Source organism: Meleagris gallopavo, chromosome 7 (genome assembly GCF_000146605.3).
Source record: "Meleagris gallopavo isolate NT-WF06-2002-E0010 breed Aviagen turkey brand Nicholas breeding stock chromosome 7, Turkey_5.1, whole genome shotgun sequence".
Taxonomy (NCBI): Eukaryota; Metazoa; Chordata; class Aves; order Galliformes; family Phasianidae; genus Meleagris; species Meleagris gallopavo.
Window position 1 is genome coordinate 26,446,220 of NC_015017.2, and position 17,037 is coordinate 26,463,256.

At 39.6% G+C, this 17,037-nt stretch overlaps 1 protein-coding gene across 1 annotated transcript in view; it reads right to left on the reverse strand.

The window, feature by feature from the left end:
- Nucleotides 1-424: 424 nt before the first annotated feature.
- TFCP2L1 (transcription factor CP2 like 1) overlaps nucleotides 425-17,037 on the reverse strand; it is a gene marked incomplete at its 5' end in the record, with an annotated part of 31,066 nt that continues 14,453 nt past the window's right edge. The window contains 12 exons of the mRNA XM_019617408.1: nucleotides 425-5,845; nucleotides 6,299-6,350; nucleotides 8,063-8,205; nucleotides 8,744-8,844; nucleotides 9,495-9,585; nucleotides 10,652-10,745; nucleotides 10,844-10,892; nucleotides 12,486-12,577; nucleotides 14,304-14,414; nucleotides 15,677-15,829; nucleotides 16,399-16,505; nucleotides 16,790-16,895. Of these exons, the coding sequence (XP_019472953.1) occupies nucleotides 5,808-5,845; nucleotides 6,299-6,350; nucleotides 8,063-8,205; nucleotides 8,744-8,844; nucleotides 9,495-9,585; nucleotides 10,652-10,745; nucleotides 10,844-10,892; nucleotides 12,486-12,577; nucleotides 14,304-14,414; nucleotides 15,677-15,829; nucleotides 16,399-16,505; nucleotides 16,790-16,895 (1,137 nt within the window). The remainder of the gene's footprint in view (nucleotides 5,846-6,298; nucleotides 6,351-8,062; nucleotides 8,206-8,743; nucleotides 8,845-9,494; nucleotides 9,586-10,651; nucleotides 10,746-10,843; nucleotides 10,893-12,485; nucleotides 12,578-14,303; nucleotides 14,415-15,676; nucleotides 15,830-16,398; nucleotides 16,506-16,789; nucleotides 16,896-17,037) is intronic.

Sequence of the window (17,037 nt, forward strand, 5' to 3'; positions counted from 1 at the left end):
TTTGCTTGCTGTTGAGGATTTATATGAGATTAAGCCGCAGCTTTGGCTTAGGAGCTCTACCCTTGGACTACAGATCTCCTCACCCACGACCAGCTCTTTTCAGCTCCCGTCCAGTCATAACCACAGCTTCCAGGCGTGTTCCCAAGGAGGTCTTTTTCTTGTAAGCTTCCCTCCCAGTGCCTGCATTTAGCAGGCCTCACAGATTATACACAATCTTATTTCTGCATTGTATCACTGAGAAATGAAGCCAGTCCCAACAAGAAGAGATGGCTGCAGGACATTTTGCTATGGCCAACCCTCTTTCCCCAGCACTGTGCAGACTTCTCTCCTGTTGATTTTGAGAGGGCACTCAGCACCACGTGGCTGCAACACATGGCTCTCCTGCACACATCCATGCCAAGCAGAGCAGAAACGAAACACAGGCTTCTTACAAACAGGTTTATTTGCATTTTGACTGGAGCACAGATTCTAGATACAGATTTCTTCTGCACAACAGTACAATAGCCAGTGCAAAATATGCTTTTTTTTTTTAATTCATGTACAAAAAAAACCAAACAAACTATAAGACAAAAAGTGTGGCAGTATTTACTCACAACTGGTACACCTCAGCCTCCAACCCATCCTCCTCTATTCACCCTCACCCATCACGCTAACTTTGGGGTCAGCCTCGCCCATCTCCAATGGCTGCATTGTCAGTGATGAGAAGTAACTCCCATAGCCCTTTGAAAGACAAACACTTGCCCCAAGCAAACTGGTAAAACAGCAGGCTACTTAAGGAAAAAAAGTAGGCACACTGGCTGCTTACCTGCTCTCCCCACACAGAGCAGAAGTATTTTGAGGGATGGCAAAGAAAAAAAAAATAGGTAGAAATCAGAAATGCACAAAAAATTAGGTACCAGCTTAACCTATTTTTAAACAGAGGCAAAGATACTGAAATACACCTCCAGTCTGCCTTCTGATATTCACCCACAGGAGCAATGATCGACACCAAATGCATACTCCCCATTTGGAGCAGTACCCTGTACTGTCAAGCAGGTTATAATCTTAAGAAAATACGTGCACTACAAGCATAGGGTAAAACCATTTCATAACTGAAGGAGAAAGGCAAGCCACAGTCTGAATACAACTATTTTTCTGAGAACAGTCAAAAAATGAGAACAGAGACAAAAAGAACTGTCCCAGTCATCCACCAGGCAGTTGCTAGAATTACAGCCAATGCTTAAGCAATATAACATCAAGGTAGGAAAGTCACTGTACAGATATTCTGCTTAGGGAGTAACTCTTACTAACTTAAAAGCATTGGGCCACCAATTTATCCTTAACTAATTCTCAGAAGCTGTAATATAAAGCTGCAGTGTTAGCTCAAGAACGTACTCATCTTCACCAAGGCTTGGAATTTATATTGCAGAAATTCATAAAGTTTACATAACTCCAAGTGTTCCATGCCCAAATCACCCAGAGCTTCTATTGTAGACTTTTTCTACCCCAAAATGACTGGACTTCAAAGCTTGATCAACAAGAGTTCTTTACATCGAGCTGCAGTTAAACAAAGTAGAGTACCACTTAAAGGACACGAGTACTCAGCACAGATATGTGTGAAACAATACAGCATGTATGTGTATATGTCTATATGCATAAATATGTATATGTTACATTATAAGGAGAGTGCCACTCAGAACTTCTCAGCTGCAAGAATCTTTTCACCACCTGCAAATCCTGAAAGTTCAGTTCAGTACATCTCACACCAAGATGATGAAAACTTCAGTATTTTCTAAATTGAATTATTTTTATATTTTATTCAATTCACCTATTCTTCTATTCTTTCATCCCCAGCAGGCCCACTTTTACTCATAGGCTTATGTTCTAGGAGAGCCCACTGAGAAGAGGACAGGCTGGGACATCACGCTACTTGTTAAAGCTTGTACCACCCAGAGCTGATAAGCATCTGCAGAGCTAAAAAAGTTTCATTTAAATTACTTTGAGGGGGAGGTTTCAATTCCTACTTTTGAACAAAGAATTAGAGACTGAAAAAAATAAAAAATAAAAAAGACTGCACTTAAGAGCAGTGTAAATGCAAAACCCCATTAGTCGCAGGGAAAGGGACTTATCTCCCATACCCTTAGACTATGTAGAATTTAGACATTTATCTCAGATTAATTATTTGTGCTTCTTTTATTCTTGAAGAGAAGGTTTTCCTAACACCCAGAGATGCAACAAGTGAAAGTAACTTGTCCGAGCTAGTTGGTGTCTAGATCTTTATCGGTATGTATGCTACTGGAACACAAGCCTCCAAGTTTCTGTTGGGACAAAAGCTCAGCAAGGACTAGGTTCAACTCCGTCAAGTAAGCATAAGCCTTACATACACATTAGTTACACAGCTTAACAAATAAGCTAACATAGATAAAAACAGTAGAGCCCACTTAGTAAGACAGTATTCCTACTCTATATAATTGTTTACTCTGGAATACCTTCTTACAGTATGGAAAGGACAAGAAGATATATTGTCAAATTTGTCCTTACATCAGTATAAAATCATTTGATTTAAAGAATCTAAATGTAATGAAGCCCTAACAGAGTTATTTGCGTTCAGAATTAACCAAGCAAGTGCTACTGAAATAGCATTAGGACTTCTGCATATACTTCTTTGTAGCAAGATTTGTTTCTAAAATAACTAAGAACAAGTTATACTCTTCAAAAATAAGTGAACCTAACCTTGAGAGAAACGCTGTCTCTGTCCTTTCTTTGCACTGCTGTGTTTCAGTATTGCCATGTCCCCAGAATTTCAGGGCCACCATGTGCAAGTGAATCAGCTACTGACTACACTCTTCCTACCAACTCCAATGAGCCTTTTAAATCGCTCTCATCAGGTCAGATTCACCTCTCTGAGTTGTATGCATAGCTATGCCAGATATACAATACTGGTCCAATATTACAAGAAAGCATGAAAAAACATAGCCAATCTTCTGAAGCATCTTCCATAAAAGAAAAGAGGTAACAGCCCTGGTACACAATGGCACGTATGCAGTGGCATGCAGAGCAAGCTGCAGTGCCTGGTGACACGTATGCCTTGCAGACAGAATAAGGAACATCTACAACGTCATTCAGTCCAGGTCAATAACCACAACTTCTATCATTTATGTACTTTACTTTCCTCAGAGCAGTGACAGAAAAGGGATAGATGAAGGAAAAACAGACGTAGCTCTGTAGTGCCTACACCACTTGGCAGCAAGTGCGTACTGGAAGAAACTCCCCCCACCTTCTTTAGGGGAGTTTTGAGCTGAGAGGGTAGCTGCAGGGGAGGGTCCACCTTCCAATGTAGCTCGCCTTGGGACAAAACACCTACCTGCTTAAGTGACACAAAGGCCAGCAAGAACTTTCCAATCAGAGAAGACAGAAAGGAATAGAATAGTTCACTTGAAAAGGACCTTCTAAGATCACCTAGTCCAACTGCCTGCCCACTGCAGGCTAGTCAAAAGTTAAAGTGTGTTACAGAGGGCATTGTCCAAACGTCCACTCACTGGCATAGGGAAACAACCACCTCTCTAAGAAGCCTATTCCAGTGTTTTGTCAGAAATAAAGGTTTTGACCACACATGGGCTCCCCTTCAGCTGCAGTTTCACTTCAACGCAAGGGTCAAGTTTCATGTGGCCTCAGCTTTCTCTCAGAAAGATGATGTTTTCCATCTTCCCAAAGGGCATTTTTTCCCCCAAAGACTCCCCCAGCCACTGTTTGGCCACACCTCACCTCATGAAACCACTTGCAACCTCCTCACCTACACCGCCTGGTCCTTAACAAAGCAGCCTCAAGTTCCTTCACTTACTTCAAGGGGTGGAATTGCCATGCCCCAAAGCCTGAGAGTCACTTCAGAGAAATGCTACAATTCATGGAGCATCAGGACAGCCAGTTGTGCAAGACCGTGCCTAAGTATGCAATTAGAGAAGTTGGCTGAAGCTTTTCCCATTGTAACATAGTTTTCTATTCCAGTATTATTTTTGGTGTAAAGAAACTGGTAGGGATGGGTGGTTGTTTTTGCACAAAACTTGATGTTTTTAATGAAAAAACTGTTGCTTTTCTCAGTATTTTGCTCTTTATTTCTGTAGGGAAAATTTGAAACGCATCATTTCTGTCAGAAAAAAATATCCGTCCGTGTCTGTCCGAATTCCTCCAGTGTCAGCTGGGAGCTGTAATTCACAGGCTGCTCGTCCCCTTCTCTCCCAGAAGGCTGAGCTCCCGGGCACCCCTCCAGCCTTCGTGACGCATTCTCCCTTTGATGAACCCACAGTAAGCACATCATGGGATCTGACATCCAGCCAAAGAGCTGAACCCCAAGGGAGACATGGCGCTCAAGGCACTTGAATGGTAATTTCTGAGGTCTGCAACAGTAGCTGAAACCCATGCTGCATTAAGGGTCAAGTGGATTTAATTAAATATTTCCATTTCAAAACGCTAGAACATTTTATTTAGTGTTTTTCAACGGATTATTTCTCATTAAAAAAAAAAAAATTCCATTCCAGGAACGTTTTTGGTATTTCAGCTTGCAACCCAGGTGAAATGAAAGATTCAAGTAGAACAGTTTGATGCTAGATAGCCATTTGGTTTGGGAGACAGCCTTATTAATTACCTGCCAAAAAAACAGAAGACTTTCTCCATGCAAGAAAGGTGTGATTCAGTTTGCCTTTGGACATCAGTGGAAGCCACTTTTTTTAGCTAAATGGAGCCTGGATGTTTCCCAAAAGACCATGAGAGGGTGGGGTTGAGAATAGTTGAGATTATTTGAAACAGAAGACAAGAGTGAAAAAACAAGAATACAAGAAGCAGCAACTAAGATGATCCATTACCCATGCTCAATCTAAACACTGTTTTACATACTGTACTAATTTTTTCCTCCTAACTACTAACTAGGATCAAAAAATCTAATTCCCAGTTACAGTTAAAGATAGCAGTTAATTAAGACTTTGTAGCGTGGAATAAGCCCATGGTATGAATTTGTCAACAGCTCTGTAGCTTTCAATATTCAAAACGTTTCCTTGGTAAATCCTCGTACACTCAATTCAAGGAGACTATTTTAAAGCTCAAGATAGAATACAGTACTGAACTGCTCGCCTCAGTTTGTACGTTCCCCCTTGAACCCTGCAAAGCTGTTCTGTTGGATGGGTATTAAAGAAGCTCTGTCAGGTCAGACCAAGGTCTCTGGATTTTAAGCATATCTACAGGTGGAAAGCAGCTAATTGCAAGCTTCCAGGATTGACACTCTGAGTAGGGACTGGGCATCAATTCTATTCTCTGCATTGCTAAGATCATTGCTGATGCAGGATTAAGCCCCAAGCCTTCCACCTCAAAGAGTAAAAGAGGATCTCCAGGGAGCCTATGTTCATCTGCAATGGGGTGTGTGGTGAAAGCCAAAATAAAAACAAAACAAAAAAAAGCCACATTCAGCACTGTAAATAAATCAATTCACCCAACCACAAGGGGTCTAGAGAATGTTTTTTTGTTTATCTTTCCCTTTAGTACAAGGCAGATGTTTCTAAGCAATATGCAGAAACCTCAGTTTTTAAGACTGTAGAGGAAGGGAGGGAGGAAGAAACATGTACAAGCTTTGAGAGTGTTCTCAATTTCAGGTTCAAAACAAAGAAAAAAAAAAGAAAAAAAGAATATCTGCAAAAGTAAGTTTTTCCTTAAGCTGTTTGGTAATTCTTAGTTCATAGGAGCATTTTATCCAGAAGGTTCTTCATGTTTCCAGTCTAAGTTGTAGCAATCTCAGTGAGGCACTAAATTTTAGGCTGTCAAAGTCTTTCTGTGCAGCAGGGTCATTTTAAAATGATGTGGTAGCCATCATTGCTTTCAGCTGTAACAAAGAAAATGCAAAGCATTTTTTCATCGATTTTAGAAAACAACACGGATGAATAACTCCAGATTTTCTTAGTTTTCACTAGTTTGCATTCTTGTTCCACATTCCAGTCACAACATTCAATGCTGAACATCTAGGTCAAAGCATTTACATCATTTACATTAAAACAAAAAACAAAAAACAACAATAACATACTAGCATTCCTCTTTGCTTTAAGACTTTCTGCTCATTTATGTCAGAGGTGTTGGTGGAATTATGGAAATCTTGTAACAGTGTAACAAAGGAAAATACATATCAGTCTATCAGTAAATTGATGCAACTTCTTGACTTCCTTCAAAAATTACATTAATTTCCTCTTCAGGACACCAGCACTGAGTTTGTGAAAAAGTTTAGTTCCACTGAACAGAAAAAATATCTTTAGAAACATGTAATAAGAGCACCAATATTTACCTTTTAATGTGCTGATAACGAAACAAGATTCATCCTGGAAGTTTTGCACCATCTGAAGGGAAGAAGAAAAAAACCACAATGTTTTTAGCCATTTAATTCAAGTTTCTTTCAGTGTCAATACCAACTTTAAAGAAAAGTTATTAAACAAAACCTAGTGTCCATATATTTCTCAGCAATCCTGTCCATAGATTATTAGAGGTACATGAGTGATTACATGAGGTCCTTGCAGCTGCTAATGTGCTTAAGAGAAACTTACATTGAAGTGCTTTGCCTGGAACTGATCTGGCTGGTTCAGCATTTTACCCATCCTATTTGCAGCCCCCGATCCTGTAATTTCTTTCAACACTCCAGCTAATCTATTAAATCCATTAAGAGACATAATCTTTAAATGATGCTACACCATTTCAGTCTGAAGACAGGCCCTCTCCTAAAAGCCAGCAAGCGTAATACACGCATACACACAGGTGTGTGTATACATGCACACATTCAGCAGCACCATAAAACTCAGTTGTGTTTACATTAGGCTCTGGGATAATACCCAGAGGTGTCCAGCCCTGAGAAATATGCTCCTTGCTGAGTAAAGAAATATTGTTAATATGAAGTCATTTCAGAAGTGTCCAACCAGTTATTTTGGCCAGACAGTAGCTGGAAATGCTGTGACTCAGTGGTTAATGGAGGTGATCAGAATCTCTCTATGATCAGCCAGAGAATCCAGCTTTATTCAAAACCTTTCTCCTAACTACTGAACAATATTCAGTATATAGAGTAGAGCACTTTCCACCTGCAAGCTCTCACAATAAACACCCTCTTCACCTGCTCCTGCAAATCAAACTTCACTGGCCAGTCTGTGTGCCTGCATCTAATGATGCATGAAGTACATTCATACAGCGCCTCACTCTTGCCACTACACTACCAGAACAAGGAAAAAAAAAAAGCAACCTCACAAAATAAAAATAAAGCAATAGGCATTGTTAATAATTGACTTAAGTAAATAGTTAGAGCCTTATACCCAAGTTAGTTCAGGCAATTCCCCTACCAAGAGTTGCCTTCAAGCACTTCACGTCCATAAAGCATTAAGGTTTCAGATTTAATCAGGCTGAAATAGCAAGGAGACTTCAGGAATAAGCATTACGCCCTTCATTTTAGGCTCCTGTTGAGACCTATGCTCTGCTTCATTTGTTTTAAAAATGTTTCTTACATATGAAGCTCCCTAAGTGATTCTGCTGCATTAATGAGCAAGTCATTTAAGGGGGCGAAAAAGAGGAAGAAGGGCAACTCGCTATTAACCTACAAGTTAATGGAATGGACTAAATTAAGCCATCATAAAATGGGACACAAGCAGTTAGCAGAGGTTCATGAAATCACAGTGCACATTTACACAGCGCTAACTCTGACCTGGTAGTCAGCCAGTCATTACTTGGCTCTAATGACTGGCCAAGATGTAAGACTAATTGCCCTAAAGATTTGCAAACTTGTCTTCTCCAGAAAACTTTCCTATTTATTTCTAAAGGATCTCACTTCAGATCTTCATTTAGGAATTTGTTTAAGCAGCCAAAAAGGAAATATATGTTCTAATAACGCAAAAACTTTAAAAATCACACCAAAGTCAATGTTATGCATGAATGATATAAGTTGCTTTAACTTTTTGGGATTGATGATCTTGCAAAGTTTCCTCAAAAATTCATTCCATAATTGAAAAGCTCATTCTTACTTCAAGAAGTCAGACAGCTGTTACAGCTCTGATAGTTTGCTTTAAACCCTTACCTCATTGCTCACTAATACATGGATCCCTGTGGGTCCCTGACGATAGATTCGATTTATCTGCTGAGGAGAAATGCTGTACAAGTTTGCAATCTTCTCCATTAATTCCAAGGTGGTCAGCTCTTCCAAGAAGATTGCATGATATACTGCAACAAGTTGAAAGTAATTATAGAGTAATTATAGAATAATAATTACAGATAACACCAAGATGTTCAATATCAACAACCAAATGGGTTTAAGATCAAGGTTCAAATCCTGACAGTAAGAAAGCAAGCTTAGTACATTGAAAGATGATCCAAATAAGCCACTTGATGATTTGTAGAATAGTTAATATTTGGGTTCATCAGGCAAATAAGACCCATGTCAAATTTGCCCAGAGAAAATCATAGGGACCAATGAAAACTTGTATCATAGGGCACAAAAAAATAATAATCTTATAGGGATGTTAGTATTGTTGGATAATCTACTTTTAAATTTTGATATTTTAAGCTTCTGATAAGTAGAAAAATACATTATGAGATGTTTCATAGAAGTATTATTTTATTAGATGTTATAACCTAACAGAATCAAAACTGGGATAAAAGGGGCTTCTTTAAACACGTAGGATACCAAGCTGTACCATGCAACGGAGCTCAGGCAGAAAGTAGTCTTTTCAGAAAACAAAATCCATACATAAAAGCTTACCACAAAGACTGCCATCTCCATTCTCTCGTTTTTGGTGGAGATGGGATCTGTTTTGCTCTGGTTCTTGACAGACATAAATTGTCATCTTGGGCCTTACATTTCTATGGATTATTAAAAGACAGTAATGAGTTACTAAGACCTAAAATTGTTCCGTTCAGCCCAAACACTGAAAGATAGAATCATCCAGACTGTGCATAAATAACCAACTAAGAAGAATAGCCTTGATTCTGATGGCTAAACGATGTAGGAGGTCTGGTAAAGGCCCTTTGGGAGGTGGTGGCAGATTGTAGAGCACCTTAACCTCCTTCAGGGATGGATAAGAATAAACAGTATTCAGCATTTGCAAAGCAGTTCATCAAACCCTTCTTTACTGATTTAAATTCTGACCAGATGAAGAATTTAAGATGTTGTTGCCATTTAAATTAAATTTTAGAGTCATTTGATTTATTTTTTTGTTCTTTTGTTTTATATGTCGCGTGTGAAATAGACGCAAACTATCAGCTGATAGCAAATAAACCACTGGAGATCCACATTATACTGCTTCATTTTTAACACGGGTGAGAGTTTGGTAGCATTTCTGATCTCTGCTTGAATTTGAATACCATTATCATCTCCAGCCTTTAAAACTACCTTTTGAGGTGTTAAAAGGAGGTCTAAGTGCTACAGCTCTAGGATTAACTTATAATAAACAATAGAGGTATATCAATTGGTGCTGCCATAACAAGGAAAGTAGGAAGGAAGAAGTACAAACCTTCCTTTGATTGCATTAAACAGCCGAATTCCATCAGCAGGCCCACAGATTTGAACAAAATCTTCTTTGGACATCTTCAGTAAGTCAGCACCTACATATTTCAAATTGATTTTTTTTCAGAAGTTAAGCAAATCTTAGCTTCCAAATTGCATGTATGGGCAACAGAAGAGAGAAGGGAAAGGGAATCCACAAAGTTAAACTAGATAGATTGGACAGGCTGCAAATTCAGAGAGTTGTACGCTACAAATCAATCATTGAGAAATAGAGTGCAAGAAGCCATCAAAAGAGCAGTGGTCCACAGGAAGATATTCAAGCCAATACAGAACCAAGCTTCATTAAATGTCTCAATTTTTTTTGACTGCCACATTCACCAGACTGCCTCAGAGAAAGGCCCCTCAAGGCTTCAGTGTCTTTAATACTACCCCATTCCACCATCTTACTACTGTGTACAACAACCTAACAGAAGGGTACAGCGAAGATGGAGCCAGACTCTTCTGAAAGGTGCACAGTGACAGGGCAAGAGACAGCAAATGGAAGTTGGAAGATGGAAAAAATACAGATCAGGTAAAAGGGAATTTTTTTTCACTACAAGAGTAATGAAGTATTTGAAGAGATTATACAGATCACAGAATCATGGAATGGTTTAAGTTGGAAGGGACTTTTAAGATCATCTAGTTCCAACCCCCTGCTATAGGCAGGACACCTCCCTCTAGACCAGGTTGCTCACAGCCCCATCCAGCCTGGCCTTGAATGCTTCCAGGAAGGGGGCATTCACAGCCTCACTGGGCAACCTGTTCCAGAGTCTCACCAGCCCTCACAGTACAGAATTTCTTCCTGATATCTAGTCTAAATCATGGATTGCCCAGCCTTGGAGGTACTAGGAATGCAACTGCACATGGCCCTAAGCAATTTGATCCAACTGGATTTCCTTCAAGCAATGTGTTGGAGCTAAAGAACTCAAGAAGTTCGTTCCAACTTCTATTTCTACAATATATGTTTTAGCAAATGCTAAGCAATCTAAGAACAAAAGAACAAGTATACTGGATCAGATCAGTGAACCCACCAACACTGGCCAGCAGCAGATGCTACTGATAGGTAGCACGAGCTGGACTTACAAGAGAGAATAAAGACAAAATAATTAGATTATTTAAACTCACCAGAAAAACTTGAGAAGAGTCTACAGAATGGAGAGAACCTATTACGATGAAGCCACTGCTGGGCATCTTGAATAGAAGCAGAAGGAAGGAGATGCTACATTGCAAAAAGAATAAGAAGGTCTTGAAATGAACTGTGTTCACCAGTGTCCTAAAAAAGAAAAGCACCACATTAACATGATCTCAAATACTTACATCATTGCTGGGAGGCAGGAGCTCCACTTGGTGGGTTGGAGAACTGTTGCTAAAAAAAATTGTATGAAGTTGGAAGAGAAAAAAAAAACAAAAACGTTATTTTAAATTTTGCATTGCAGTGCCCAACCTCCTCCCCCTCCTCTATTTGGTTCAACTGTTACAAGTTACATATCAACTTGGCTTTCACCTCTATCAGATTTTTAAAAAAGGTACCCAAAATCCAGACCAAGGACAAAAAAGAACTGATTGACTATCTGCTTGAGTTTTTTGTTGCTCAGTTGAGCTCCTACTCAACACTGAGAGAAAAACCTCAGTTCAGTGATCTCATTCAAGGTATTCTATACAAGTGACTTAATAACGTGACCCCATCTAATTACACAAGTTGTAACCCACCAGCATGGCTGAAATCAACAATTCTATGAGTAAGAAACCCTCTTACATTGTCTAACAGCAATTCTTACTAAATTTGAATAATAAAGGGCCTTCTAATTCAGCCCTGGTGTTATTTTAAACATAGTAAGCTGCAAGTTACCTGCATTAGACAAAAACACATTTCTAATAGACTCTCTCAAAATATTGATAGGATTTTCATAGAATCATTAAGGTTAAAAAAGATCACTAAGATCATCTACTCCAGCCATCAACCCATCCCCCATGCCTACTAAACCCTCAGTGCCACATCTACCCTTTTCTTGAACACCTCCAGGGACAACAACTCCAACTCTGGGCAGCCTGTTCCAATACCTCACCACTCTTTCAGAGAAGAAATTTTTCGTAATATCCAATCCGAGCATTTTCCCATAGGATTAATAATCTACCACTGGCTAAAAAAATGCTCAAGAGTTCTCTCTGCTAACAATGCTTTCTGCCATTTCAGTGCTTGTCTTTATCCATAGGTTGAAGTTGCTCACTGAAAATCTGTGGCACGACATCAATTAATTAACAACTTATATGGGAATACATATACTAAGTACTACACCAAAGTACTAAGGGAAAATGTGTTGCAGAGATGACTCAGAGATACTGAGGTTCACTGCTGTGTATTTCAGCCATCAACAATCATCTTGCATATTTTAGAACCATTAAAATTATTTCTTTATGATGGCAGTATTAATGAATTAAACACATCTACTTTTTATCCTTCATCCTTAAATGGTTTCTTAGAATTCAGGTTGTTTTACTCCTCCATACAGATTCTTGAAATCCCATTCAATTGGGAATGCAACTCACCATCTAAAGATAAAAAGGGAGTAATACCAGCTCTGAAGAGATGCCGAATGCCCCTCACACTATTGTTGGAAGATAGTAGGAATTGCTGGAACAGTGCATAGTGCGTTTCCTGACCTCCACAGAAAAGTAAGAGAGGAAATTCATGGTGGGAGTTGCCCTGGTGGTTCTCTGATGATCACTTCCCAGCCATCACACAAGCAGTGGGCATACAAACACGCTTCTGCATTATGGGGAATTTTTGCCTGCAAGGTCTTAATATCTTCGTGAAAAATCTCTCTCCTTTTCTAGGAAGGGTGCTCAGAAGCTAAACTCCTCCTTGAACTCTTCCAGGATATGAAATGCCTGGATACATGAAACATACCCTAAGGATACCATATCAACAGAAAAGATAAAGCATTTATTTGTTACATACCCATCTCCAAGGTTGAAACTGTTTGGAGAACTGTTGTAGCTTGGAGATGGAGCACTGTTCATTTGATAAGGCAGATCTGGCCAAGGAGAGCACTGTTGGAAGAAAGGCAGCAGGGATACTTTCATGAGGTTGGAAATAAAGAATTTGATTCTCCTCTCATACCACATTCATGCTGTTGCCACACCACTAACTTCAGCTCATCGCTCCTGCTGGGAGGAGGAGACGGGCCATGGATCCTACGCTGCACTCCAAGCAGGCTGTCAGGGGGCCAGATTGATTCCAGTTGTGCATTCCACATTTCTCCCATTTCACAAAGCCTGTCCCCAAATAACACTGGGCCAAAGTGTGCACAGCTGTAAGTCAGAGCAACGCCAGTAAGTCAACTCAGACTGAAAGCAGCAATGATACAGAAATACCACTGGTCTCAATTATGCATCCCTAATTAAATCCAGGCAAGAGTGACAAATACGCTCCAGTGGCATTGCTTCAGGTTTATACCAGTGAAAAAGCAGAATTTGAACCAGCCTGTTAAAACCTTTGGCTATTAGTTGAAAAGCTCAAGATATAAATGCTTATTACATAAGAAAAAGTTTAAGATAAAACAGACACAAAGCTACTAAAAGCCTTCACAAACTCAGGACAAATTCTATACTTCATCATAAAGCCAGAGCAACCAGCTAGAGCTGGTGACTCTGCTCTGTATTTATGCCACAGTAATCAGTGGAGAAATCTAGCCCTGTAGAAGCCCCTGCCATCAAGAGCTCAAGAAAATGCTCTGCAGGATCCTTGTTTGTAACGATTAAAAGAAGACAAGCTGGAGTTTTGGAGTTTTATTATCTCCACATACAGCACTAGCAAATATTTAACTCTTTAGCAACCCACATTTCCCTGTGCAATATGTCAAAGTGTATCAGAGCTAATAGCAAGAGTTTAGGATCTGCCAACTCAGTAGAATTAAGTCTGTGTACACAAGAGCCTCATTAACAATCACCATGGTGAGTTAGAAAACACCCTGGTTGCTTCTGGCAACTTGAGAAAAATTGAGTGGGAGGGGCTGGATCTCATGGGAAGTTTACTTAAATTAAGAAAAAAATCCTCAATTTCAGAAGTCCAGCAAGCTACTTCAAAATAATAAAAAAATAATAATAAAAAAGAATTAAACTACAAAACATTCCCATAGCGAGACTGAACAGTGCTTTTAAACTATTGTTTTGAACCCCTTTGCTTAGTAATTCTGCAGCCTGGGATGAGCTCATACGTACATCTTTGCAATGAGGGGACAGGGGTTAACACGTTAACCTCTATGCTGGAAGACGGTCACATCCATAGAACATAAGACAGTCAGATATTCCTAGAGAGCGAGCCAGAATCTTCTAAGAGCTGGTATGTGACAGTAGCCTCCAAGGAACAATTGCAGAAAAGCAGACTGATAATTTAATCAGTCAAGCTATTCATGTGTTCAGTGGCCCCATGTCCAACACGAGCCTGTGCCAGACAGTTCTGAAGAAAATACCTCATACAGTTGGCATCTGTGTGCCATAACAAGTGCCCAGAAGCAAGGCAGAGGATAGAAAAATGTTTCTTTTAAACACAGGCTGTAAAGGGCTGGTTTATACCCTGAAACATAGGAAAGTTTGACATCTTTTATAAACTTCAGCAGTGAGAGACATGTTATAATCTCACCAAGCCCTCTGTTTCCATCAGATCTTGGTGTAACAGTTCCCACAAGAATCTCCAAGGCTCAGTTAGACTGCATTTGCTCTGAAATCTGTTTCCCAATATGCTGAAGTAGTACAACATACATTTAAAACATTTTACCTCTGTGAGAATAGTTGTCTCATAGGAAGGCTGATACTTCTCCTTCTCTTGGGTGGTCTTCTTCTCCATTTTTTCCCTGTCAGTCTTCTGTTTTCTGTCTGCTCCTTTAGGCTATAAGCACAAGCACAAGCTTTGCCTTATGCCAAGTATTACAAGTTTGAAAACAGAAGCCAAAAGATTTTTTCTGATCTGTTCACAGAAGACTCCTTAAGATTTATGGGGGCTCCACATACGGAGCAAGACCAGATCTGCATTCTCCAGACAGAAAAATTAATCTAACATCTCAACTGTTTCTATAACACCATCCCCTCCCAATTAACTCCTACTGCAATTCCAAAATAAATTGACCACAATCTTGAGATTTAATAACTATTTCAGATTACGAACCCTCTAAGTTATGCATTTCAACTGCTTTTGCACCACCCCTTCAGGTACAGGAAAGACATTTCTTGTAGGAGAAGAAGTGGAGCAGCAGACCCTTCAAGCAAAGAGGGCTATAAAAATCTTGTTGTTAAGTGGCTCCATGTTTGCCATGTCCATTTAGGAGCTTTGGAGATGTACACAATCGTCTTTCTCTCCTCCAAGTAGCAATGAGAGAAATTGTGTGGCAAAAAGCAAAGGGTATTTAAGATCTCCAAGTTATGCTCTCATTCTTTATGGAAGATCGAATCAAAGAAACTGGCAATGCCCATTCTTTCTTAATTGCCTGGAGACACTCAAACACAGTGGATATATCCTGAAAATCATCAGCATAATATGTTGACTCAAAATGATTTAAAACATCATCTATATTCCCTAGTATCTGGACTATGTTTTGTATCGCTGATGATACACAGAATCACAGAATCATAAAATGGTTTGGGTTGGAAGGGACCTTTAAGACCATCTAGTCCCAATCTCTCTGCTATAGCAGAGCTACCTTCCTATACATCACCTTCAGGACAAGAACTAGAAAAAGGCAATGGCTTCTAGACACTAGTCAGCTGTATTACACAGAGATTTATTTTGTGCACCGACACACCGACATCTGATGGGTTTTCATTTCAACCAGTCAAGGTTTGAGTTCTTGGTTTTCATTCAGTATTATTTAAGACAGCTGCACAGCCCAGATCTCCATGTGCATACTGTTCAAGGCACAGTGGACTGGCACCAGTGTCAGCATGACACTTAGGTTATTGGAATTTAACTAGAAATGCTGTGTAGTTCAGGGCTTATGTTGTTTTGTGTGCAAGAGTTCTGTTTAAGATTTTAAGCATATCCAGTTCTGTTTTTTTACTGTGCTATTGGCACTATTCCTTCACAGTTTACAAACTGAATTTAACTGTTAACCTTTCTTTAACCTAGTTGATGTCAAAGCCAAAATTACTTCTTACCTTGAACACCTTGATCTGGCAGCTGGCAGAATGCAAATGTTCTGTGTATTCACCATTTTCATTCTGCTTAAAGGTGTCGATTTGCACTCGGAAAGGCACCCCTTTCTCTCCTCCATGTTTCCGTGGAGTAAATTCTGTGCTGATACAATGCACCTGGGAAAACAAAAGCTGTGCTCATCTCTGGAGAGTGTTCAAAGCTGTAAAAAAAATGAGTTTTAGATTCCCTAAACTTGCAGGGTTGCCTGAACATGAGGTTTTGACTCCTCCTTAGAAACTAAGAGACAGAAGGGTTCAAAATATTTTCATTTCTGTTTCTCAAGTAAAGAAAAAAGAAGAATAAGAATCCTAGAGGGAAACAGGGCACTAGGAAAAGCATCCTTTGACTTAAGTAAATCCCACATATAGATTAAAAACAGACAGCTTGCATTTCAGATGAGAAATACTTATGAACAAGGACAGCAAGCAAAACTAACAGGCTGTGAACAGCTTCCTCCAAACAGAACTCATACTCGGAAAGCAACATCAATGTGGATTTCTTTTTTTTCCTTTCTTCTAAATAGCCCAGCTAGAGCAGATACTACTTCAAAACTAACAAGTAACTAGAAAGTATCCTATCATTAGCACCTTTCTCTCTTCTTTGTGTGCTGGCTATCCTAACCCTCCAGGTCTTTGTAAGATACCTCATTGCTGTATTTAGAACAGGAATATCATTTCTCTCTTACCTGAATGAATGCTGAGGCTCTCTTTGATGGATCCCACAGAAATTCAACGGTGTTCAACTGCGTGGGGCTGGCCCTGGGATCCAAGATTCCAACTGACAGCGGAATATCTGTAGAAGAAAACCCCTAAAATTTTAAAAATATTACATTGAAGAAGAGAAAGCATTTCTATACAATTACGAGATGCATGTGAAAAGCCAATCCAACCACGATATATCTATTTGTGACCTGCAGTCCTTGATCTATTTCCCACCCAAAGCATATAGGTTTCCTCAGAGAGGATTATATTTAAAAAAACCAAACAAACAACAAAACCACACATGAAAACATTCTGTACAGCATTCAGCACCTCACTTTCCAACTCTGCAAAAGAACCAAAATGAAATAATCTCACCTATATCAAGGATGCGGTCCCCAGGCCGACTCCACCTCCAGCCCTCCAGCTGCTGATGCTCTGTGTATTGCAGGCGTCGGTCATGGAAAACTACACGAATTATGCTCTGTTAAGAAAAGATGGCAAGGTGAGCAACATGATCTAGAGGCCCTTCTCTTGAGATGACTTTGGTTTTCCAGTGTAAGAGTAGAAGCTGATCTGTTACTTCTACGTGTTTTTAACCCCTATTCACGATGAGAGCAGAGGTT